This window comes from Biomphalaria glabrata, chromosome 6 (assembly GCF_947242115.1).
Source record: "Biomphalaria glabrata chromosome 6, xgBioGlab47.1, whole genome shotgun sequence".
Classification (NCBI taxonomy): Eukaryota; Metazoa; Mollusca; class Gastropoda; family Planorbidae; genus Biomphalaria; species Biomphalaria glabrata.
In genome coordinates, this window is record NC_074716.1 from 50856787 (window position 1) to 50883512 (window position 26726).

The 26726-nt window shown below is 38.3% G+C and overlaps 1 protein-coding gene across 6 annotated transcripts in view; it reads right to left on the bottom strand.

Annotated features, from left to right (window-relative positions):
- Positions 1-26726, bottom strand: part of LOC106070978 (uncharacterized) — an 86467-nt gene that overhangs the window by 57374 nt on the left and 2367 nt on the right. For all 6 annotated transcript variants that reach the window (XM_056031652.1, XM_056031654.1, XM_056031651.1 and 3 more), the window contains exon 2: positions 1809-1991. In XM_056031652.1, coding sequence (XP_055887627.1) covers positions 1809-1991 — 183 coding nt within the window. The remainder of the gene's footprint in view (positions 1-1808; positions 1992-26726) is intronic.

The window sequence follows — 26726 nt, forward strand, 5'->3', positions numbered from 1 at the left end:
CAGACTTTTGTAGTTTCGTCCGAACTATATTAATTGGGCACAAGAGCTTTGACCAGAATTCCAGATAGGCAAAAAATTCTTAATTTTCCACTGCATGAAGAAGATTCTGTGCTAATATTATATGGTATTACGTCATTGTTGGTTGTTTATGTTTTGTGTGAAAGCAAAAGGATTCAGAGTATACAAAAGTGGGAAAGATTCATATCTCGTTATGCTCGAGTATAGAAATACTCCGATAAGTGGACTGCCGTATTCACCATCACAACTGCTGACGAGTAGAAGACTCGGAATCATTCCAACTGATCACAAACTATTGAAACCATTGGTAGATGAAAATGCAGAGACATTACTCAACGAACGACAGATGAAAAGCTAAGTGAAATACGATGCAAAAACAAGACTACCTAAAGATTATTCTGTCGGAGAGTTCGTCTAGTTCAAACATGGCAGAAAGCAGTTGTCATAAAAAAAATTCAGCACCCAGATCTTATATCATAAAGACAAACGGGAAAACATACAGAAGAAATCAACGCTTTTTGAATAAGAGTTTCGATGAAGACATCTCTGGGTACTATGATACAGACGAAGACAATGAACTGCAAACTGTTGCAACAAACGAAACAGACAGTTATAGACCAACGTCTAGAGAACTTGTTCATAAAACGTATGTAAAATAACAGGGTTTTCGCGACCTCCTGATTTTTCAGGGCCTCCAGGAAATCTCATGAAAAGGCAAAATATACGATAAAGTCCTGAACTTTTTTTGAATTTATTCAAATCTCCTGAAGAATAGACGAAATTGACATTTTGGGGTGCCAATAAATAAAAAGTGGCATTGCGAGCTTTCATTTGATAAAAATTTATTGCAAAGACGAAAGTAGGCCTATTTTCTAATTCAAAAAAAAATAATTTTGACATTATGCTTATCCCTACCCAGACTAGGCCCCGCGCGATACGTTTCGCATAGGGCCCCGCAAATGCTAGGACGGCCCTGCTAGTAGATATCACTATTAAGAACTTTAAAAGGAAGGGTGTGGGGTAAGAACTTTAAAAGGAAGGGTGTGATAATAACTTCAATAGGAAGGATGTATTAATATTATATGATATTACGTCATTATTTTTGGTTTATGTTTTGTGCGAAAGTAAAAAGATTAGATGGAAATAAAAATAGAGTTTCCATTGGATTGAGGAAAGATGAATAAAGGGGTAATAACTCGAGTGTGAAGTTTAATTCTGAAATTATAGACGCCAAACCCGAATAATGGACAATTTTAGCATTGTTAAGAATAACTTTTAGTTATACTCGATTCTGTAAATTTTGCTTCAAGGTTAATTAGTGTAGCCATATAATGCTCGCCATTTAGATCTATTATTAGTAAAGGTAACAAGAGACCTGGAATTCGCTGTATATCATGCAGTTTTATTCGTGGCAACAAAGTTTAGAATGGAAGATAATCATCAATTTTTAAAATTGATCTCTGCGGCAAAAATATTTTTAAAATATCTAGGTTTAGTCTTTGTGATAAATTTAATCCATAAATGTTGATAAAAAAGACACCCGTTGACACTATTTGTCAATCAAATATATTAATTTATGTATTTACAAATAAATTTCTGACACCCATTTGGGCCCCCCCCCCCTAGGTGGGGGCCCGGGGGGGGATTTTAAAATTCTCCCCCCCCCATCCCCCCCCTTAGTTACGCCACTGCTTACCTACCTACTTATCTACCTATCTATCTACCTACCTACTCACCTATCTATTTATCTACCGATATTCTATGACTCTCGGTCTCAATCAAAGACTCACCCTTCAAGTTTGGCGATGACAGACCTATCAGCGCTGTACAATGCTTGCGGTACTGGAGCAGACTGTCTGGTTTTTGTGTTGTACAAAGTTGGTATCTCTACCTTGGTCTGTCGACTTCTTCTGGCCAGCCCGAAGCACTGGGAGTAGCTGTACTGGTAGCTTTGATATTGTGGGCCAGAATAACTGATTGGAAATCAGGATAGAAATCAGGTTAAAAAAAAAAAAAGAAGAAAAATGCAAATAGTTTTAAGAGAAGCTTTATTTCCCAGAATTGTTACAATACCTCTTACACATTCATGGAATCTTCTTGGTAGGCAAAGGGTGGGTGGACGCGATTCTTGAAAACGGCTCTAACGAATTTCCTAGAAATTTGAAAGTTGTGTATCGTTGGGAAAAGAATTACTTGATTGTTGGCCACATTGGAAAACTCTGGTTTGACCGTTATAATTTTTAAAAGTACAAAAAAGAAATTGACGTAATTTTAATTTGGCCTGAGAATATACAAAAATCTGGAACAAGCTATAAGTCTTCGGGTATTTCTAAATCTGGAACAAGCTATAAGTCTTTGGGTATTTCTAAATCTGGAACAAGCTATAAGTCTTCGGGTATTTCTAAATCTGGAACAAGCTATAAGTCTTCGGGTATTTCTAAATCTGGAACAAGCTATAAGTCTTCGGGTATTTCTAAATCTGGAACAAGCTATAAGTCTTCGGGTATTTCTAAATCTGGAACAAGCTATAAGTCTTCGGGTATTTCTAAATCTGGAACAAGCTATAAGTCTTCGGGTATATCTGCCTTTTGTGCATCCTATCTAAGTCTAGACCCAAAGGTCTATCAATGGAATATTATAAAGTCTAGTAGGTTTATACATACTTTTTTAAACAGGATTTTTTTTCTCGAGGGTGAGTAGTGGGGGGGGGGGGACGGGGCAGGGTTTAAAAAAAGTTCATTTATATTTTAATCTAACATTCATTAGTTATTAAGTGCAAAATAATCGCCTCTGTAAGATGTTATAAACAAGGTCTTGTCTTTAATTGATTGAGAATAGACAAAAGAAAAAGTCAAGTGTAGTTCAAGATAGGACTGTGTGGGGTTAAAGTCAGAGCAGACTTCGGCTAAAATCTGTCAGACAGACCGAAAACCATCGCTCTAGTAAGCCTGAACACTTACCTGTGACGTCAAAGCCTGTGGGCAGGCTAGACTAATAGGTCAATGTTGAAGCCCACTATGACAATTGTTCTCGCCTGAACCAACTCCTCCCTAACCCTAAAAAAATGTCCCAACTTCATTGCTTACCTAACCATCTTCCTATGGATCTTTTAACGGACAGGACATTGCACGCACTCAAAACTTTACAAAGGTGGAAGGGAGGTCCTAGTTATTTTTTTGTTATTTTACATTTTTATTGTACAAATTGTGATGTTGCTTGTTCAGGCTGTCTTGAGGTCAACTATGGATGACTGTTGAATTTCAACCAATTACTCTGCAAGCGTTTGGGTATTATTGTTCGGGTGTATTCCGTGTAGTTGATCAACAATCCAGACAAAACAAGACATCGGTTTTAACAAGTAAAGAGATGTAGTCAACGCTGAAGAACAATGTAACATGTATTTATTCTAAGAAAAGGCCACAGTAAAAATCTCTGTCACTAAATACGTCGTTACCCTAGAGGATTATATCGCTAACTGATTTTCCGGTCTCTAACCCAACATATCCCAAACGTCACTAGTCCCGTTCAATATGCGTCTTCTATGGTGCGTCGCTAAATAACTAATCTATAAATAAGGTGTCTAACCGATTACAGTTGACGTGTAAACATAAAAAAAAAAGGTAATTATGTACCAACTAGAACTAGGCATCGCCTTTCATTTTCCATAACACAAACAGAAGACCCGATACAAAATAAACATGCAGTTCTCCCCCCTTTGCAGAATTTTTTTGAAACGTAAGATATGTAAGATATTGGCCTACATAAAAACAAATATATGAAATCAATCTTTTTAAAACAAAATATAAAGAAATCCCTTTAAAAAAAAGCAAAGTTTATCTAAGGGGGAGGAACTCCATCCTTAAAGCTTTACCAATAATGTACAAGTTATTTCCCCTTTTCAATATCAAATATAATAATTACCAATAATCAATTTACTAATTGAGTGTTTTGTTTATTGATTCGTGTCTTGTTAGGTACAAAAAATAATTGTTTAAAGTATCAGCTTGATCGGAGAATGCGTGAGGGAGAAATAGCGTTAACAATTATTCACGCGGATTAAACCCAAAATTTTTAGCCATATTTGTGAATGCTGAAGTATTAGTATCTTTTGTTGCTATTTAAAAAAATAACTAATGACCAGTAATTAATTGATAAATAGGTTACTCTTTTTTTTTATTGATTCACGTATTGTCAACGAATAATTGTGCGAAGTTTCAACTTCATCCGGGAATGGGTGTGGGAGAAATAACGTGTACACACTTTTTACCAGACAGAGTGAGTTGATATAAGCTTTGTAAAAATATATTTAAACATAAAGCACCGTTAATAACAATGCATTTTAAAGAATGTTTCTTCACACAATAACAAGTGAAACAAAGAGTTAAACAGTTGAGTTGTTTTCGTAAGTGAAAAACAAAAGTGAAAAAAATAATACCGGATTGTTTTGGGCTAACATGGAGAGAAACAAAGATTTCACTCTTCCATACAAAAACATGTTTTGTATTTATCGAAGTGATTATTTTCAATCTTTTTTTTCGTTAGTGGCTCATTTCCTTTTCAGCAGTGAAGCTTAGCCCACGGCCTGCGGGCCACATCCGGCCAGAAATGCGTTTCTATTTTTCGAAACTTAGGCCCACGGTACATGACGAAGCAGAAGGGACTCTTCTTCCTTGGAAATAACTTTTTTTTTCGACGTAACGCACCGGTGTGTAACCTGTGTCTCATGTGTGTCTCCATGTGTCTCATGTGTGTCTCCCCTGTGTCTCAGGTGTGTCTCCCCTGTGTCTCATGTGTGTCTCCCCTGTGTCTCATGTGTGTCTCCCCTGTGTCTCAGGTGTGTCTCCCCTGTGTCTCAGGTGTGTCTCCCATGTGTCTCCCCTGTGTCTCAGGTGTGCCTCCATGTGTCTCAGGTGTGTCTACACTGTGTCTCCCCTGTGTCTCAGGTGTGTCTCCTCTGTGTCTCAGGTGTGTCTCCCCTGTGTCTCAGGTGTGTCTCCCCTGTGTCTCAGGTGTGTCTCCCCTGTGTCTCAGGTGTGTCTCCTCTGTGTCTCAGGTGTCAGAAACTGATATGACCCCAGCACCCCCCCCCCCGGTCTAAAATTGGTTGTACTGCTTTATAAAGTTGAAATAATACATATACACGCACATAACTACACACGCACATATTAATAGAAACTGTCAGACAAGGGAGACGATGCATTAAGATAAATCGCTTATCATTTTCACAATGTGTGTAGTTGTTTCCCTTTTTAATTTTCCTAGACCAGGCTTGGTCAACCTTTTGCTTCCGAGCGCCATTTTTTTTTTCTTTTTCTAATTCGCGCGCGCCACACAAACTTTTATCCACTTTCAGACCAATAAAGTATAGTAATTTAGACACCTTTGGTCGGTTAAACATAAGATGTATGGTCATAATCATATATGATATAGATGTGGACAGATCTGTAGCGAGATAAACTGTACATAGGCCTACTTTTTGGACTTTATTAATTAGCATTTATAATTATAACTGAAAATTTCTAAATGTTCAACTAATGATATATGAACACTGTTAGCAGTTTTTTTTTTAATATTGTGCTGGCCACATGACACCCTCGTTAACCGTGAGTTACAAAAACATATGACCTATTAATTTTTTGCCCTATAGATTCACATAGATACAAATGGTGTTCTCTTCTGCAATAATGTAACAAGCGCTAACCTCGTTTTGAAATCAAGGCTTAAATCTAGCCAGCAATGAAAATTTAAATAATGTGTCTTACTTAACACAGTGAAAGCCTTTAAACGTGACATAAGAATTCTATTTGACTACGAATGTATATGATTAAGAACCTAAGTCTAAGCCTGATTATGACGACACACCTGTTTGTTCGCGTTGCTAAGGTAAACAAAGCGCGTTGTCACGAGATGTACACGTAAACAAGTAGGCGACTCGTTTGTCAAAAATGTTAATTCAACGATACACACGGAACAAAAATAGAAAATTCGTCACCGGCCGGTTTGTGTTTTTTAAAAGAAGCTTTTGTTGTAACGATTAAATCAACTCACTCTGTCTGTCTGTCTGTCTGTCTGTTTGGTAAAAAGTTTGGATAAGTCAAGTGATTAAATTAGTTATAGATCTAGACTAACAATAATACATCTTTGCGATTAATGTACAAATATTTTTTAACCAATTGTTTTAGTTTAGCGCTATTTCATTCTGTTAGCTTTCTCAGTACGCTATGATCCTATCACTTATCTGGACCAGTTGGAAAGGCCTGAGCTTGATCCGAGATTGGGTGTGGGCAGGGCCGGTCTTAGGCCACTGCAACCTATGCGGTCGCAGTGGGCCCCGCGCTTTCATAGGCCCCGCGCTAATTCTAGGTGTAATCATTAAATTGCAAAATATATACGAAAAATTCCTGGAAATCTCCTGAATTTATTCTAAAAACTCATAAAAATCTCCTGAAAATAGACTAAATTGTCATTTGTGGGTTTCATTCATTGCGGAAAACGCCAATCCTACGCGCAATAAAAGAACAAAATCAGTGTCAGCTTTCATGTAATAAAATGTAATAATCGGACGAATTCTGACCATAATCGGAAGTTCCAATGCTTTATTTACTTTTATAGTCACTGGCATATAAATATGTCATAGGGTGCAAGGTTCGTTAAGTAAAGTTAATTTGATCGCAATTTTGTACGGTCTTTTTTCTAATACAAAATCTTAATTTTCACTTATTACCCTTATTCCCACCCAGACTAGGCCCCGCGCAATCAGTTTCGCATGGGGCCCCGCAACTGTTAGGACCGGCCCTGGGTGTGGGAGACATAATGAATTTCGCCAGTGTGCGTACACTGCGTGGTCTGCTAGAATGAGCGAAAATGCTCCTTAGCAGCATAAACAACAAAGCTTATATGGATAGCATGTATGCGCTTATTTTTTAAAATAAAATTTACACATTCTTAAAGAAAAATGGACAAGCTTTTGAATGGTGACATTAACTAAACAAGTACGTGTCTTTATCTTATCTTATCTTATATAATACAGACGTTACTTCAAAAAAGATGATGATTACGTCCTACGCGTCATGCATTCAGTCATGCATATTAACCAATGACTTCAATTCTGCCAAGTCACTGGTTTTCCTGGCTAGCTCAGGCAACCCATTCCATGCTCTAATAGCACTAGGGAAGAAGGAGTATTTGTACACATTTGTCCTAGCATATGGGACGAGGAATGTGTTTTATCGTAAAGCAATTCTAATAGTTTTTGGATTTTTAAAATTTATTTATATAAAAACAATGTTAATCAATTAGTTATATGATACCATTGTAAAGCGCGTTCATTTTTTCTATATAATACACATGTTTAAAAAAAAAATTCATTTGTTGACATACGCCCCCATTTTACGAAATAACAAGGAGGGTATAAAACGGTCACAGCCGCTAGCACGATTATACGGTACGGTGATGTTACGCATAAAAGATTATTACTCTTATTTCTTAACCAAAAGGAAAAACATGATATATATTATTAAAGGGCTTAAAAAAAACTTTCTATTTTTACTGTATTCGGATGTTTATATTTATAGGTATGGTAGGATGGGATACGGCTAAAACTTACAAAATGTTACGCAATTTAAAAAAAATATATATGTTTATGATTTGGTTTTGAGTCCGTAGAACTATAAGTAATATAATAATTTTGTGCAGCCATATTGTAGTTGTACTTTTGTTAGGTTTCTACAATAAATTTATTAGTGAAGAGGCATTTCCTCACTCCTGACTCACTCTTGAGTCTTTTTCTTTCTTTCACTAATTCCTCAGGTTCCCTACTGTTCCCCCCCCCTCTCTCTCTCTCTTATGCTTCGTCTTTTATTTTCTCCGCAACCTTCTCTTATATTTCTGTCTTTCTCTTTCTCTTCATTTGTTAGACTTCGAGCCTTTTTGACTTCCAGTGCACCCAGCGGCGTAGTTAGGGTGCGGAGAGGGGTGTATTAATTTGAAAATACCCCAGGCCCCCCCCCCCACTTAAGGGGTCCCTCAAATGAAATCCGAAATTTGTTTCCACAATAAATATTACGCCATTATCTCATGTCATGATGTCGAATATCCAAATATAGGGGGCCCCCTAAAGTGGTCAAGCCCCCCTGGGCGCCAGAATCCTTAGCTACTCATCTATGTGTTTCTTGTACTGAAAGGTTGACTTTAAGTCTTAAGTGTTATTTGACTTTAAGTCTTACGTGTTATTTGACTTTAAGTCTTAAGTGTTATTTGACTTTAAGTCTTAAGTGTTATTTGACTTTAAGTCTTAAGTGTTATTTTAAGTCTTAAGTGTTATTTCGTCTTAAGTGTTATTTGACTTTAAGTCTTCAGTGTTATTTGACTTTAAGTCTTCAGTGTTATTTGACTTTAAGTCTTCAGTGTTATTTGACTTTAAGTCTTCAGTGTTATTTGACTTTAAGTCTTCAGTGTTATTTGACTTTAAGTCTTAAGTGTTATTTGACTTTAAGTCTTAAGTGTTATTTTACTTTAAGTCTTAAGTGTTATTTTACTTAAAGTCTTAAGTGTTATTTGACTTTAAGTCTTAAGTGTTATTTAACTTTAAGTCTTAAGTGTTATTTGACTTTAAGTCTTAAGTGTTATTTGACTTTAAGTCTTAAGTGTTATTTGACTTTAAGTTTTAAGTGTTATTTTACTTTAAGTCTTAAGTGTTATTTGACTTTAAGTCTTAAGTGTTATTTTACTTTAAATCTTAAGTGTTATTTTACTTTAAGTCTTAAGTGTTATTTTACTTTAAGTTTGATGTGTTATTTTACTACAATCTATTGTGTTATTTTACTGAAAAGTCTGGTGTGTTATTTTACTCAAACTGATGTATTTTTCTTTCCATATTCTTTTTAATTAGTTTTCTGTCTTAATTCGTTGTTGTTTTTGTTTTGTCCGACACGCTAACCAAAAAATGTTAAATTTATAATTAGAATTGCATAACTTAACTGACGACTTCTAAAGCAACTCTCCCAGGTAGTCGTTACGTAATGTATACTTCATCGCCCCCCCTCCCCCCACTAGCCTTATCCACTATGCCTTATGTTCAAGAGGAGACCTACAGCATTTATTATCACAAGGTAGCAATTAGCTGCAGTTCACTGTGTTTGTTAAAACGAGGCTGTGCACATCAAGTCACGCGCTTAGAGTGTGTTCTCAATGAGACCTAAGATGTGACGTAGGTGGGTTTACATACAGACGAGATTTAGCTTTCTTTTAATGGTTTTTATGGCACCTTTTATAAGTAAAAAAGAAAAAAAAAGTAAAGTTTCACTTTCAGACCTTGTGGTCTATAGGGCAGATGATGTGGAAGTCATCTTTTTCTGTGTCCCACGGTTAACGAGGGTGTCATGTGGCCAGCACAACGACCAACCGCCTTTACTTTTCCCCAACTGTTAGATACCAATTAGAGCTAGGTGGACTCAGAGGCGACCGAAGATCCCGAAATGATAAATCCCAGTCTTCACCAGGAATCGAACCGCAAACCCTGGTTTTGGAAGCCACCGCGCCTCCTTTTTAAAAGTAAGGGTTTGTTTAATAATATTTTATTCTCTCGCTGCTTTGCTCAAGGGAAAATAACTATGAAATTGAAGCCACCATAGTCATTGAGACACGCTCTTCTGTTACTAGGAAGTAACGGCCTTCAGTTTAGCCAAGACCAATCGCCATTGAAGGCTTGAACACCGATTTGCAACGTTGCAACCTGTGGGCAGTGGAAACCAATAGTTCCTTAGCTTGTAGCCACGCAACAGATCTGTATTGGTCTCCATTGCCCACAGGTTGCGACGTCAGAGGTCAGTGTTGGGGCCTGCTATAACGATTGGTCTAGGCTTAGCTCAGAGCTGTCGGTCTCCACTGCCCACAGGTTGCGACGTCAGAGGTCAGTGTTGGGGCCTGCTATAACAATTGGTCTAGGCTTAGCTCAGAGCTGTCGGTCTCCACTGCCCACAGATTGCGACGTCAGAGGTCAGTGTTGGGGCCTGCTATAACGATTGGTCTAGGCTTAGCTCAGAGCTGTTGGTCTCCACTGCCCACAGGTTGCGACGTCAGAGGTCAGTGTTGGGGCCTGCTATAACAATTGGTCTTGGTTTAGCTCAGAGCTGTCGGTCTCCACGGCCCACAGATTGCGACGTCAGAGGTCAGTGTTGGGGCCTGCTATAACGATTGGTCTAGGCTTAGCTCAGAGCTGTTGGTCTCCACTGCCCACAGATTGCGACGTCAGAGGTCAGTGTTGAGGCTTACTATAACGATTGGTCACGGCTTAGTTCAGAGCTGTTGGTCACCACTGCCCACAGATTGCGACGTCAGAGGTCAGTGTTGGGGCCTGCTATAACGATTGGTCTTGGTTTAGCTCAGAGCTGTCGGTCTCCACTGCCCAAGATTGCGACGTCAGAGGTCAGTGTTGGGGCCTACTATAACGATTGGTCTTGGTTTAGCTCAGAGCTGTCGGTCTCCACTGCCCACAGATTGCGACGTCAGAGGTCAGTGTTGGGGCCTGCTATAACGACTTGGTCTAGCACACTCTATGAGCGGAAAGGTTCCTCCATGGAACGCGATGGTATATTATAGGCAGTGGCGTAGCATCCATGGCGCGAATAGGGCTCAATGAACCCGGGACCACGACCATTAGGGGCCCACTGCGCTTGGGCCCATGACTCTTGACTTGTTGAGAACTTGAGGGTGACACCAAAGTGAAAAGATAAATTCACTTTTATAAAAACCGATAAAAAAATAGAATGTAAAAAGCTCCCTCAAAACTTCCTGAACGTTGTATGAACATTAATATGAACTTCAAAACCAGTGTTTGAAGCTTTAATGTAAGGATTTGCTTTGCATCAGGTTTTGTAAATTGTAATGGTGGGCTAGCCCTAACCGTGCGTTTAGGGTGACAATCGTTTCCATATCGTCCCATTCTTTTTTTTTTCCTTGTCTGTTCATAAAACCATTGGTAGTAGTACAGGCGTGGAGGGGGGATGGGGGGGATGGGGAGAGTTTGGTTAAGAAACAGGAATAGTCCTGATTGTCACGAATTAAAATTTCGATACAGCTGCAAATTATTCAATTTTCTCAAAGCTCAATATGTTTTTATTTTGTTTTGTATTTAAAATATGAAATATCGATTTTTTTCATTATTCCCACATATGAGATTTTAAATCGAAGCGTTTAGCTTGATCCGTCAGCTGGTAAACGCACTAATAAAATCATTAGCTATTAACAATTTAGGATCTTCGCTCATTATAATGAGCATGAAAAACTGATCCTGTTTTGACCACTCGCTAATACTCCTATATCTGCGACTATGACTTTATAATTGATGAACCTGTGCATTTGATTATGATCTAAATACAACTTCTCAATAACCTGGGCTGCTCAATAGTATATGTACATCTGCGACAATGAATTATTTATAATTGATGAACTGCAGCGGGTATATTAGTTTGAACAGTTTATAACCTTGACTGCTCAACATTGATGCTTAACCTGTTTGTCTTGTGTGTTATTGTAAGTGAAAGTATAATCTGGTAGTCTGACATAAAGAAAATTAGTCTGACATAAAGAAAATTAGTCTGACATAAAGAAAATTAGTCTGACATAAAAAAAAATTAGTCTGACATAAAAAAACAACTATTGAATCCGAAGATGTTTACATTGTGAAATAGTGTAAGACATTCAATCAAGACTGTGCGTCCTCGAAAGTTTTCATCACATTGTTTCGTTGTCTTCTGTAGTGTATACAAAATGTGAATGTAATCATTATATCAGAATAAAAAGGAGATGAAATCTAAACCAAATAAAAATAAACATTAAATATTTAGCAAGCCATAGAAACATCAGAGTGTTAACATAGGAATCGCTAAAATTGAATAGGTTTGTGCTATTGCAATGAATGAGGAAACTTGAGGGGCAGGTTTATAACAAGATCTAAAAGATAGATAACTAATTTGATCATGGAATAGTGCCTTTCTCCGACCAATGCTTAGTATTTGGTTGAAACTTGGTTCATAGCTCTTAAAGAAATTTAACGCCATTTATTTATACAAAAACATCAGAAAATTGCTATGAATATTCAGATTTGACAGGGAATCAAAGCCCAACAGATTCAAAACGAGATATTAGATCTGTTGGACAATACAGTTCTGGAAAAATACCGGTACTATAGGATATCAATTCTGTATCATTAGTCCCTTTAATTGGTGGCGGAGTTTAAGACAAATAAAAAGTTGATATCAAACTTGTATTTTTTTTTTTGATACTGTTTAGCGGTCTCCGTTGACGGAACATCCAAAAGAAATAGAAATTAGATAGTCATTTCTAGGTTTTCAAATATGTGAGTATCAAACGTCAGCAGAATTTGCTGAACAAATGCTCCAAGTAATTTTAAAAACAAGGTTACAAAAGACAGTTTGTGTGGGTGTTTCCACACAAACTCAAAATCGGCCCCCGAAGTGGTCCACACAGGCAGGCTTCAATATTTTCAGAAAGAACATCCAAATGAAATCAAAGACAAATGAGAGATAAGAATGGAGAAAGAAGGTTAACAGATCTTGTGTAGTGCCCCAACGGTTCCGCAGATCAAAGGATAGGTGTAAGTGAATGTAAAGTTAGATGTGAACCTGGCCTAACTAGTTCCCCTTTTAGACCTTCTGGTCTATAGGGCAGATAATGCAAAGTTCATCTGTTTTTGTGGCCTACGTTTAGCGAGGGTGTCATGTAGCCAGCACAACGACCAACCGCCTATACTTTTCCCCAACTAATGTCAGGTACCCATTAGAGTTGAGTGGACTCAGAGGCACCCAAAGATTCCAAAGTTGAAAATTCCAGTCTTCACCAGGATTCGAACCCGGGACCCCCGGTTCTGAAGCCAAGCTCTTTACCGCTCAGCCACCGCGCCTCCCCCTGGCCTAACTGATGTCTTATAATTGATCTAATTGTTTTGAAAAGGCTCACTCTCATATTCGAATCCTCAAAAAAAAAAAAAAAACAAGGTTACAAAAGACAGTTTGTGTAGAAACACAAACTCAAAATCGGCCCCCGAAGTAAAATGTTTTACATAATTCGGATAATCCTTCAGAGTTGAAGATAGTTTACTTCCTAGTCCAAACCTCCCGCAGAACGACGGGGGATGGGAGCAGGCAGGGTTTGAACCTTCGATCGTCGATAAATCCAAACGACAGTCCAGCGCGCAAACCGCACGACCAGTGGTCCACCCAGGTAGGCTTCAATATTTTCAGAAAGAACATCCGAATGAAATTATATCAAAGACAAATGAGAGATAAGAATGGAGAAAGATGGTTAACATATCTTGTGTAGTGCCCCAACCGTCCCGCAGATCAAAGGATACGTGAAAGTGAATGTAAAGTTAGATGTGAACCTGGCCTAACTAGTTTGTGGTCTATAGGGCAGATGATGTAAAGTTCATCTGTTTTTGTGGCCTACAGTTAACGAGGGTGTCATGTAGCCAGCACAACGACCAACCGCCTTTGCTTTTCCCCAACTAATGTCAGGTACCCATTAGAGCTGGGTAGACTCAGAAGTTGAAAATCCCAGTCTTCACCAGGATTCGAACCTGGGACCCTCGGTTCGAACTAAATAAGTTAATTGTTTTGAAAAGGCTCTATCTCATATTCGAATCCTCAAAAAAAGAAAAAAAAAAAAAAAAAAAATATCCGTTATATAGAAAAATTGTTCACGAAAATAATGTTTATAAGATTACTATTCGTTTTAAATTAGGTCTAACATATAATGCATACTAATTAGCTGCTTGCATAATTAATTTTAAAAATTAGATTTTTCGCTTTCATAAAAAAAAAGTAGCCGTTGCATCAGAACTTTGAATGGTCTAAAATATTGTGATGTCGGATTTTCAATATCTTTTCTAGTTTACGAGATCTAAACGGGACGGACGGACAGACGGACGGACATTTCGCACAAAACTAATAGCGTCTTTTCCCCTTTCAGGGGCCGCTAAAAACAACATTTATCCTTAAATAAACAACTACGCTAAAGCTATGAAGGTGCTTCCAATATGATTGGATACTAGAATGGCCGTTGGGCATTTTTTCATCAGAAGAAACCGCTCGCGCATTAAGAAATAGATGCACTGGTTTCTTACTTTGCTACTTAGAAGGCCAGAGAAATGTTCAGTAAACAAATATTCCATATATTTACTGTTAAATAATGGACGTAGAACTAGATACTAGTTTGTATCAATGTTTGAAAGACACCTAGAAATGTTTTAGGAATGTAAATGTGTAGAATGGGAGCTAGAACTCATAAAACATTTCTTTACATATTTGAAACTCCGTTAACTCGTTTCATTCTGTTCAAAAATTATACAAACATTGACTTTTAATTCGTGTTGGAGACTTCTAACAGAGTCAATCGTAATAAGATTATTAAAAAGCTACTCTACTTTCATTGGAATGTCTTTTGGTCAATGTACCGCTACATTCAGATGTCTCAATTGTTTTGTCATACACTGTATTCGTCTTATTGAAGGAGGGGGGGGGCCACCAATATATTATTGAACCCGGGCCCACGGGTATTATGCTACCCCACTGATTATAGGAGAAAAAAAATATAGAGAGGAATAGGAACCTACGAAGTTAGCTCGAGTAACCGTGTACCATGAGATACGGGTGTCAATAAATGATCCCCTTGTTGATGGGGGGACCTCTTGACAGGGAAGGTCAATGAAGATCTAATCACTTATCGTGACCACTGGAAAAAAAGCCTTTCCAGTGTCACTAATAAAAGGCATGTTTTTTCGACTTTCAATGACGCTTCAGTGAGATACCCTTAAAATCTCGAAGTTGAAAATCTCAGCCTTCACCGAGATTCGAACCCGGGATCCCTCGGTTCGGAAGTCAAGCACTTGACCATTCAGACACCACGCCCACTAGTAGGGACTAAGCAACTAGGTATCTTATCTTATCTTATATAATACAGACGTTACTTCCAAAAAAATACGATGATTACGTCCTACGCGTCATGCATTTAGTCATGCATATTAACCAATGCCACAATGTTTCTCAATAATGTTGCATGTAGATCAGTGAATCATCTTCAAGATAGCGGAAAATACAAAACTAAATGCAATTAAATGGCTTTAAGGGGTAAGGTTCAGAGTTCATGGAAGTCACTTTATTAACATGGTTGATGAGCATGATCGATCTATGTGTCAAGCCGGTAGGTGGCGCTAGAAGGCACTTAGGTTTGCTCAGCGGAAGTAGTTGGTCATGAACTGATTAAAACTATTTCGTTTTATAACTTGTTAATGTTTATCACGTTGTTAATTACCGTTGGGCTAATTCTAATTCAGTCAGGTGACAATGAATCACCAAACTATAATTGATGGATGCAACTTGATGTTTGAATTCAAACACAAACTGGCCTGGTCAGTGGACACACGAAAGAAAGAAAGATCGAGAGAGAAAAAGAGAGACCGAAAGAGAAAAAGAGAGAAAGAGAGACCGAGCGAGAAAGAGAGAGAAAGGGAGAGAAAGAAAGAGAGAAAGAGAGAGAAAGAGAGACCGAGAGAGAAGGGGAGAGAAAGAAAGAGAGAGAAAGAGAGACCGAGAGAGAAAGAGAGACCGAGAGAGAAAGAGAGAGAAAGAGAAAGAGAGAGAAAGAGAGACTGAGAGAGAAAGAGAGAGAAAGGAAAAAGAGAGACCGAGAGAGAAAGAGAGACAGAGAGAGAGAGAGAAAGAGAAAGGGAGAGAAAGAGAGAAAAAGAAAGACCGAGAGAGAAAGAGAGAGAAAGAGAGACCGAGAGAGAAAGAGAGAGAAAGAGAGACCGAGAGAGAAAGAGAGAGAAAGAGAGAGAAAGAGAGACCGAGAGAGAGAGACCGAGAGAGAGAGAGAGAAAGAGAGACCGAGAGAGAAAGAGAGAGAAAGAGAGAAAGAAAGAGAGAGAAAGAGAAAGAGAGACCGATGAGAAAGAGAGACCGAGAGAGAAAGAGAGAAAAAGAGAGAAAAAGAGAGACCGAGAGAGAAAGAGAGAGAAAGAGAGACCGAGAGAGAAAGAGAGAGAAAGAGAGACCGAGAGAGAAAGAGAGAGAAAGAGAGACCGAGAGAGAGAGACCGAGAGAGAGAGAGAAAGAGAGACCGAGAGAGAAAGAGAGAGAAAGAGAGAAAGAAAGAGAGAGAAAGAGAAAGAGAGACCGATGAGAAAGAGAGACCGAGAGAGAAAGAGAGACCAAGACAGAAATAGAGACCAAGGGAGAAAGAGAGACCGAAAGAGAAAGAGAGAAAAAGAGAGAAAAAGAGAGACCGAGAGAGAAAGAGAGAGAAAGAGAGACCGAGAGAGAAAGAGAGAGAAAGAGAGACCGAGAGAGAAAGAGAGAGAAAGAGAGACCGAGAGAGAGAGACCGAGAGAGAGAGAGAAAGAGAGACCGAGAGAGAAAGAGAGAGAAAGAGAGAAAGAAAGAGAGAGAAAGAGAAAGAGAGACCGATGAGAAAGAGAGACCGAGAGAGAAAGAGAGACCAAGACAGAAATAGAGACCAAGGGAGAAAGAGAGACCGAAAGAGAAAGAGAGAAAAAGAGATAGAGAGAGAAAGAGATAGAGAGAAGGAGAAAGAGAGACCGAGTCTTAGAGAATTATAATCTTCGAAATGCAAAGAATATAGAAAGAAGACGGACTTTCTACCCCCAAAGAAGAGAAGATAATCGAGTAACAACATCCACAATTGCCTCCCTCAAAATATGTATGAAATTGTAAACAGATGCTTACATAGGTAGTTACTGGCACAAAGCTAAAAATAATGAAATGAAATGAAGAAATTGAGAAAGTAGGATTGGATGAGATTGTGAGGTTTATAGTTTATACCCAAGGGGGGACTACTTCAGCATCTCTCCATCTACTTCCCTTTTCTTTACTTTCTTACGCTTTTAGTTAAGTTACTTTATATAACTGTGGTGGAGGGAGGGTGGTCGTGGTGGCTGAGGAATTAGATTCCGAACCGAAAAATTCCAGATTTGAATTTCGATGAAGACTGGGATTTTAAATGTCGGCATTTCATGGACGCCCCTGAGTCCACCCTGACTTTAGTAGAGAGAAAATTAAAAGGCGGTTGGTCGTTGTGCTGACCACATGAGAGCCTCGTTAACCGTGGGTCATAGAAACGTAGGACCTTTACATCATCTGTTCTATAGTCCGGGAAAGAGAGAGAAAGAAAGCGAGAGAGACTCATAGAGTGTCTCAGAGGATGGAGAAATTGAGAGAGAGAAAGCGAGAGAGACTTATAGAGGGTCTCAGAGGATAGAGAAAATTGAGAGAGAGAAAGCGAGAGAGACTCATAGAGGGTCTCAGGAATAGAGAAATTGAGAGAGAGAAAGCGAGAGAGAGAGAGACTTACAGAGGGTCTCAGAGGTTAGAGAAATTGAGAGAGAGAAAGCGAGAGAGAGACTCACAGTTGGTCTCAGAGGATAGAGAAATTGAGAGAGAGAAAGCAAGAGAGAGTTTTCAATAGTGCCAAAGTCGACTGTTATACCATAGAAACTGCTTCATTGATTGAATTCCGTAATTTTCATGGGTAGAGTCTATTCATGAAAGGTAAAAAAAAAAATTTCCATAAAAATTTGAGACCCCCCAAAATAACATGTTGTCATGCTAGGAAATGACATTTATGTATTGTGTTCTTGACGGAGACAAGTTCATAGCTTTCTAAATTATTTCTCTTTAGCCAAAACATCGTCTGAGATGAAAAACATTTTCACTTTTAACACTTTGAAATAAATATGTTGATACCTAGTAGAATAGGGACGCTTCGTTTAACTTCACACACATACACACATACACATACACGCACATATACATCCCAGGTAGCCTGCATGCTTGATGGACACCCATTAACACAGTCATACATACATGCATATAAAAACACGAGACTAAGTAAACAGTTATTAAAATATGAAAAAAAAACACAAAGCTTAAAGAAAGATAAAGAAACATAGAGATAAACAGAGAGACAAACAGAAAGGGAAACAGCAGATGATATGATGAAAAGAAGAGAGTTAAGCAGAGAGATAAACAGAGAGATGAAAAGAGAGACAGAGAAGGAAACAGAAAGATAAACAGAGATAAATAAAGAGATAAACTGGGAAGGAAACAGAGAGATAAATGGAGAAGGAAACAGAGAGATAAACAGAAAGATAAACTGGAAAATAAACATAGAGATAATCAGAGAAGAAAACAGAGATATAAACAGAAAGGGAAAAAAAAGAAATAAACAGAGAGGTAAACAGAGAGATAAACAAAGAGATAAACAGAGGTAAACAGAGAGATAAACAAAGAGATAAACAGAGGTAAACAGAGAGATAAACAGAGAGGTAAACAGAGAGAGATAAACAGAGAGGTAAACAGAGAGATAAACAGAGAGAAAACTAGAGAGGGAAACAGAGAGATTGTTTGTATCTGTTTGTATGGCTGCCTGGTCGTGCGGTTTGCGCGCTGGACCGTCGTTCAGATTTATCGATGGTCCCGGGTTCAAACCCTGCCCGCTCCCATCCCCCGTCGTCCTGCGGGAGGTTTGGACTAGGAAGTAATTATCTTCAACTCTGAAGGAACATCCGAAACATGTAAAATATTTTACAAACATTTATCATTAGGAGAGATAAACAGAGGGAAACAGAGAGATAAAAAGAGAGGTAAACAGAGAGATAAGCATAGAGGGAAATAGAGAGAATGAAAGGGAGAGAGTAAGATACACACCCACACACACACAAACACAGAAAGATGACAGACACTCATCCGTTTCCGCAAAACTTAACAAGCACACACACACAATGAAACATGGACAGCAAGGAAGAAGCGATTGTAAAAACAAGCTTATGTAAGAGGAAGAACTCTACATTGTAAACCAAATCTCTCAATACTGTCATTTATTTTCCCTTTCCAATATCAAACAAAAGTAAATAATCACCACTATTCAATTAACTAATTGATTCATGCTTAGCAAGGAACAATGTTTACTTGTGCGAGGTTTCAACTTAATCCGAGCATAATACGTTGGAGAAATAACGTGCTCAAAATTTTTATCAGACAGACAGACAGACAGAGTGAGTTGATATAAGCTTAGTAACAATGTTAACTGTTAACGATTGCGTTATGTAGCTAGCACAAAGACATACTTATAGTTTTCTCCACTAGTAGATCTATTTGTGTCTTCACGTTGAGCTCTAGAGATCAGTCATCAAAAACAAGCATAGACATTACACTTTGATTACACCATTAAGATATACCTAAACATTAATACATGTAGACTCCTACTCATGCAATACACCCAACATTAACATATACCCATTAATGATATAACACATAGAGGATATACCCGTAAATTACATAAAACATAAATGATTTACCCGTAAAATACATTCAACATAAAGGATACTCCCGTAAAACAATCCAACATAAATGCTATTCCCCTAAAATACATCCAACATATAGGATATTCACATAAAATACAGCCAACATAAAGGATACGCCCGTAAAAAACATCTAACATAAAGGATATTCCCTTAAAATACATCCAACATAAAGTGTATTAATTATTTAAATTTAAATTATTTAATTAAAGAGAAACAAAATGCATTGTAATCCTTTCATTAGCGTCCGGTGAGAAATTTTCAGGTGATGTGGCAGGTCTGCAGCAATACCGCCCTCTGACAGGCAACTAGAATCTTCTTAGGAACTATAAGCCCCTTTAAGGTATCTGCGCGGTCAGTTGTCATTATCACATCAGTAAACAGTTGATATAACAACTGAGTATATATTCCATAACCACTTAATCTCCAAGCTTAGGTTCCCATATTTTCTTTGTTTTTCCATTTCAGTTTTCCTTAAATAACGGCGATGTCAATGTTGGTAGCGGATTTTTCTTTTTTTTTTTTTGTTAATAAACAGTAGGTCATGGCGATTTTATTATTACTATTATTATTATTAAATTTTAACTTAAAATGCACAACCAATCAACCAGCCATGATGGGTGCACAGTGATAGATACATGGTTAGGAGATAGTTCACGGAGGATTACCAGCTCCCGTCGCCTCATCGTGGCACCTCCGTGGAAACGTCCGCCCTGGGAAGTGGATAGGCCAAGAACGAGAGCAAACAGGGCTCCCAGTGAGCTACCACTGTATGCTCTAGCGAGTGTACTTTCGCGTGTTTGGGATTTGAAAAAGGCTAGCTAACCAGTCCGAAACCCCCATTGCTTCGTTCCCCAACTGGGATAATACGGGTGGTGATGGTTCCCCCACGGGGTCAGTGGGACATTATAGGCATATGGAGGGCTCCCCCCTCGCACGGGTTTGGGGGGGGGGGAACCCGTGTCGCTGACTCAGGGGACAGTGTCCTACGACCAGACGGATGTGATTAAATGATCATCTAGTCGCTGGGGGACTCCAGACAGAGGAGTTTGGTGAAAAGCCGATTCTTCATCCTGGCCACGGCATACAATCCTTTCCCGGGTCACATGGTTCACAAAAAGGGATGCGGAAATCTCGAACCACAAGTGGACATCAGATACGGAGATAGTTCAAACAAAAACTGGAGAAGTGAAAGCAACGAGAACTGAGAAGGTGTTTGCCCCTCAGCACGACTCACACCAAGCAGCAGAACGTCAATAGCTCTGTCTGCGACATCGCCTCGATAGGAACTGAAGCTTATCATAAAGATAGAAAAAAAGTCCACCCATGCACAGTAAGTTAGCCTGTATAGTAAAAATAAGCAAATATTTTTATTAATTATAAAAGGGGCTTATCTAAGGGGAAGAACTCCACTTTTTTTGCAGCTATATTTATCAATACTGTAAGTTTTATTTCCCCTTTTCAATACCAAGCAAAATTAAATTAATTACAATGTGTTTATGTTTTATTAGAAACAATCAATAACTGATGAAAGTTTCAACCTGATCCGAGAAAGGTAAGTGGAGTGATTAATGTCTTCAAAATTTGTAAAAGTCAGAGGGAGTTGTTACGAGCTTAGTAAATAAAAGAAAATGCATACCCCCCCTCCACTCCCTCCTTCCTAAAGACTCATTCACACACATAATAAAAACTTCACTACAGAGTACATAGAAATGCTGCAGCTAAAAAAAACAGAACAGGATCACTATCTGAACGTCGATCTTCTTGCAGCGAGACATTAAGGTGTAGACCGAAGAAAACAAAAGGACTCACAACAAAGCCACGTTGGCTTAAGTAAATGGCTTACTCGAAAACACGAATCAAAAACACGACGAATCAAAGCGTATTAGGAGAATATAAACAAGTAGAATATATTTTTTAAATACTTAAGAAAAACGAAAAAAAAATACTTAAAAAAAACACCAAGTGTAGTTGTATCAATTAGTTTGGATCAATTTTGTAATTAAATTTGCAATAGATCTTGATTAGCAAGAATACATTTCTGCGATTAGAAATATTTTTACCAACTGTTTTAGTTTAGCTTAATTTTATGCTTTCAGTGTGAATGTTACCGTGGTCGCTTTTTAAATACATTTTTGTTGTAAAAATGTTTTACATGTTTCAGATGTTCCTTCAGAGTTGAAGATAGTTTACTTCCTAGTCCAAACCTCCCGCAGGACGACGGGGGATGGGAGCGGGCAGGATTTGAACCCTCGACCATCGATAAATCCGAACGACAGTCCAGCGCGCAAACCTCACGACCAGGCATTTTTAAAAACGTATTCACTCAGGGCTCAAGCCTCCAAAAGCCAAGCTTCTAGCCACTCTGCTAGTGAGGTGCTTGTGAAAAAATAGAAGATTGTATAGTTACATATTGTTTGTTTCAAACTTACTTTCAAGCGGCGACATATAAACGGGACTAATTCAGCTTATACCACCACTTCTGGTGGTGAAGTACGAGTTATTTCCCTTGTTCGAGATACCAAACAAAATAATTAATAACCATTAGTTAATTAACTAATTGGCTAATATTTTGTTATTGATTCTTGTGTTTTCAGGTAAAAGGGAGTATTCAGTATTCCATTATAAATCCACCTTAATGTTAATTAACCGATTCTTTTGTTGTCAGGTACAAGAAATAATTGTGCAAAAATTTCAGCATGACCCGAAATTGGGAGTCGGAGAAATGACGTGTAAAAATTTTTTTACCGGACAAAAAGACAGACTGAGTGCATTGATATAAGCTTTGTAAAAATGAAACGTAAGAAAAAAAAGAAACGAGACAAAATGAAATGTCTTGATTTGTATATCAAACTGTGGTTTCAAAGTAAGACTTCAGACATTAAAGTTTCTGTTGTTTTATTTCAGAAATACTTTCTTCTCTGTTGCTGTGTGTTAGTTTGTGTCTACACTGTTGCTATGTGTTTGTGTCTACAATGTTGATATGTGTCTGTTTATGTCTACACTGTTGCTATGTGTTTGTGTCTACACTGTTGCTATGTGTTTGTGTCTACACTGTTGCTATGTGTTTGTGTCTACACTGTTGCTATGTGTTTGTGTCTACACTGTTGCTATGTGTTTGTGTCTACACTGTTGCTGTGTGTTTGTTTGTGTCTACACTGTTGCTATGTGTTTGTTTGTGTCTACACTGTTGCTGTGTGTTTGTTTGTGTCTACACTGTTGCTATGTGTTTGTGTCTACACTGTTGCTATGTGTTTGTGTCTACACTGTTGCTATGTGTTTGTGTCTACAATGTTGATATGTGTCTGTTTATGTCTACACTGTTGCTATGTGTTTGTGTCTACACTGTTGCTATGTGTTTGTGTCTACACTGTTGCTATGTGTTTGTGTCTACACTGTTGCTGTGTGTTTGTTTGTGTCTACACTGTTGCTATGTGTTTGTTTGTGTCTACACTGTTGCTGTGTGTTTGTTTGTGTCTACACTGTTGCTATGTGTTTGTGTCTACACTGTTGCTATGTGTTTGTGTCTACACTGTTGCTATGTGTTTGTGTCTACAATGTTGATATGTGTCTGTTTATGTCTACACTGTTGCTATGTGTTTGTGTCTACACTGTTGCTATGTGTTTGTGTCTACACTGTTGCTATGTGTTTGTGTCTACACTGTTGCTATGTGTTTGTGTCTACACTGTTGCTATGTGTTTGTGTCTACACTGTTGCTATGTGTTTGTGTCTACACTGTTGCTGTGTGTTTGTTTGTGTCTACACTGTTGCTATGTGTTTGTTTGTGTCTACACTGTTGCTGTGTGTTTGTTTGTGTCTACACTGTTGCTATGTGTTTGTGTCTACACTGTTGCTATGTGTTTGTGTCTACACTGTTGCTATGTGTTTGTGTCTACAATGTTGATATGTGTCTGTTTATGTCTACACTGTTGCTATGTGTTTGTGTCTACACTGTTGCTATGTGTTTGTGTCTACACTGTTGCTATGTGTTTGTGTCTACACTGTTGCTATGTGTTTGTGTCTACACTGTTGCTATGTGTTTGTGTCTACACTGTTGCTATGTGTTTGTGTCTACACTGTTGCTGTGTGTTTGTTTGTGTCTACACTGTTGCTATGTGTTTGTTTGTGTCTACACTGTTGCTGTGTGTTTGTTTGTGTCTACACTGTTGCTATGTGTTTGTGTCTACACTGTTGCTATGTGTTTGTGTCTACACTGTTGCTATGTGTTTGTGTCTACAATGTTGATATGTGTCTGTTTATGTCTACACTGTTGCTATGTGTTTGTGTCTACACTGTTGCTATGTGTTTGTGTCTACACTGTTGCTATGTGTTTGTGTCTACACTGTTGCTGTGTGTTTGTTTGTGTCTACACTGTTGCTATGTGTTTGTTTGTGTCTACACTGTTGCTGTGTGTTTGTTTGTGTCTACACTGTTGCTATGTGTTTGTGTCTACACTGTTGCTATGTGTTTGTGTCTACACTGTTGCTATGTGTTTGTGTCTACAATGTTGATATGTGTCTGTTTATGTCTACACTGTTGCTATGTGTTTGTGTCTACACTGTTGCTATGTGTTTGTGTCTACACTGTTGCTATGTGTTTGTGTCTACACTGTTGCTATGTGTTTGTGTCTACACTGTTGCTATGTGTTTGTGTCTACACTGTTGCTGTGTGTTTGTTTGTGTCTACACTGTTGCTATGTGTTTGTTTGTGTCTACACTGTTGCTGTGTGTTTGTTTGTGTCTACACTGTTGCTATGTGTTTGTTTGTGTCTACACTGTTGCTATGTGTTTGTGTCTACACTGTTGCTATGTGTTTGTTTGTGTCTACACTGTTGCTATGTGTTTGTGTCTACACTGTTGCTATGTGTTTGTGTCTACACTGTTGCTATGTGTTTGTTTGTGTCTACACTGTTGCTATGTGTTTGTTTGTGTCTACACTGTTGCTATGTGTTTGTTTGTGTCTACACTGTTGCTATGTGTTTGTTTATGTCTACACTGTTGCTATGTGTTTGTGTCTACATTGTTGCTATGTGTTTGTTTGTGTCTACACTGTTGCTATGTGTTTGTTTGTGTCTACACTGTTGCTATGTGTTTGTGTCTACACTGTTGCTATGTGTTTATTCGTGTTTACACTGTTGCTATGTGTTTATTCGTGTCTACACTGTTGCTATGTGTTTGTTTGTGTCTACACTGTTGCTATGTGTTTGTTTGTGTCTACACTGTTGCTGTGTGTTTGTTTGTGTCTACACTGTTGCTATGTGTTTGTGTCTACACTGTTGCTATGTGTTTGTGTCTACACTGTTGCTATGTGTTTCTTTGTGTCTACACTGTTGCTATGTGTTTGTTTGTGTCTACACTGTTGCTGTGTGTTTGTTTGTGTCTACACTGTTGCTATGTGTTTGTGTCTACACTGTTGCTATGTGTTTTTGTCTACACTGTTGCTATGTGTTTATGTCTACACTGTTGCTATGTGTTTGTGTCTACACTGTTGCTGTGTGTTAGTTTATGTCTACACTGTTGCTATGTGTTTGTTTGTGTCTACACTGTTGCTGTGTGTTAGTTTGTGTCTACACTGTTGCTATGTGTTTGTGTCTACAATGTTGATATGTGTCTGTTTATGTCTACACTGTTGCTATGTGTTTGTGTCTACACTGTTGCTATGTGTTTGTGTCTACACTGTTGCTATGTGTTTGTGTCTACACTGTTGCTATGTGTTTGTGTCTACACTGTTGCTATGTGTTTGTGTCTACACTGTTGCTGTGTGTTTGTTTGTGTCTACACTGTTGCTATGTGTTTGTTTGTGTCTACACTGTTGCTGTGTGTTTGTTTGTGTCTACACTGTTGCTATGTGTTTGTTTGTGTCTACACTGTTGCTATGTGTTTGTGTCTACACTGTTGCTATGTGTTTGTTTGTGTCTACACTGTTGCTATGTGTTTGTGTCTACACTGTTGCTATGTGTTTGTGTCTACACTGTTGCTATGTGTTTGTTTGTGTCTACACTGTTGCTATGTGTTTGTTTGTGTCTACACTGTTGCTATGTGTTTGTTTGTGTCTACACTGTTGCTATGTGTTTGTTTATGTCTACACTGTTGCTATGTGTTTGTGTCTACATTGTTGCTATGTGTTTGTTTGTGTCTACACTGTTGCTATGTGTTTGTTTGTGTCTACACTGTTGCTATGTGTTTGTGTCTACACTGTTGCTATGTGTTTATTCGTGTTTACACTGTTGCTATGTGTTTATTCGTGTCTACACTGTTGCTATGTGTTTGTTTGTGTCTACACTGTTGCTATGTGTTTGTTTGTGTCTACACTGTTGCTGTGTGTTTGTTTGTGTCTACACTGTTGCTATGTGTTTGTGTCTACACTGTTGCTATGTGTTTGTGTCTACACTGTTGCTATGTGTTTCTTTGTGTCTACACTGTTGCTATGTGTTTGTTTGTGTCTACACTGTTGCTGTGTGTTTGTTTGTGTCTACACTGTTGCTATGTGTTTGTGTCTACACTGTTGCTATGTGTTTTTGTCTACACTGTTGCTATGTGTTTATGTCTACACTGTTGCTATGTGTTTGTGTCTACACTGTTGCTGTGTGTTAGTTTATGTCTACACTGTTGCTATGTGTTTGTTTGTGTCTACACTGTTGCTGTGTGTTTGTTTGTGTCTACACTGTTGCTATGTGTTTGTTTGTGTCTACACTGTTGCTATGTGTTTGTGTCTACACTGTTGCTGTGTTTTTGTTTGTGTCTACACTGTTGCTATGTGTTTGTCTATGTCTACACTGTTGCTATGTGTTTGTTTGTGTCTACACTGTTGCTATGTGTTTGTTTGTGTCTACACTGTTGCTATGTGTTTGTTTGTGTCTACACTGTTGCTGTGTGTTTGTTTGTGTCTACACTGTTGCTATGTGTTTGTCTGTGTCTACACTGTTGCTATGTGTTTGTTTGTGTCTACACTGTTGCTATGTGTTTGTTTGTGTCTACACTGTTGCTATGTGTTTGTTTGTGTCTACATTGTTGCTATGTGTTTGTTTGTGTCTAAACTGTTGCTATGTATTTTAACTAGTCATAACTAGTGTGTCGTGGCAATCACAGTGCAATTACATTGTATTGTGTCACGATCTTTCATTGAAATTACATGATAGTATGTCCAGGCATAGCAGTGCCATTATATGATACGCGTGTCGCGACCAGATACCACACGGTTTGTAAAATCCGTTTTCCATGTTTCGGATATTCCTTCAGAGTTTAAGAATCTACTGCCCACTCCAAACCTCCCGCAGGACGATGAGAATGACTACGGGCAGGGTATGAACCC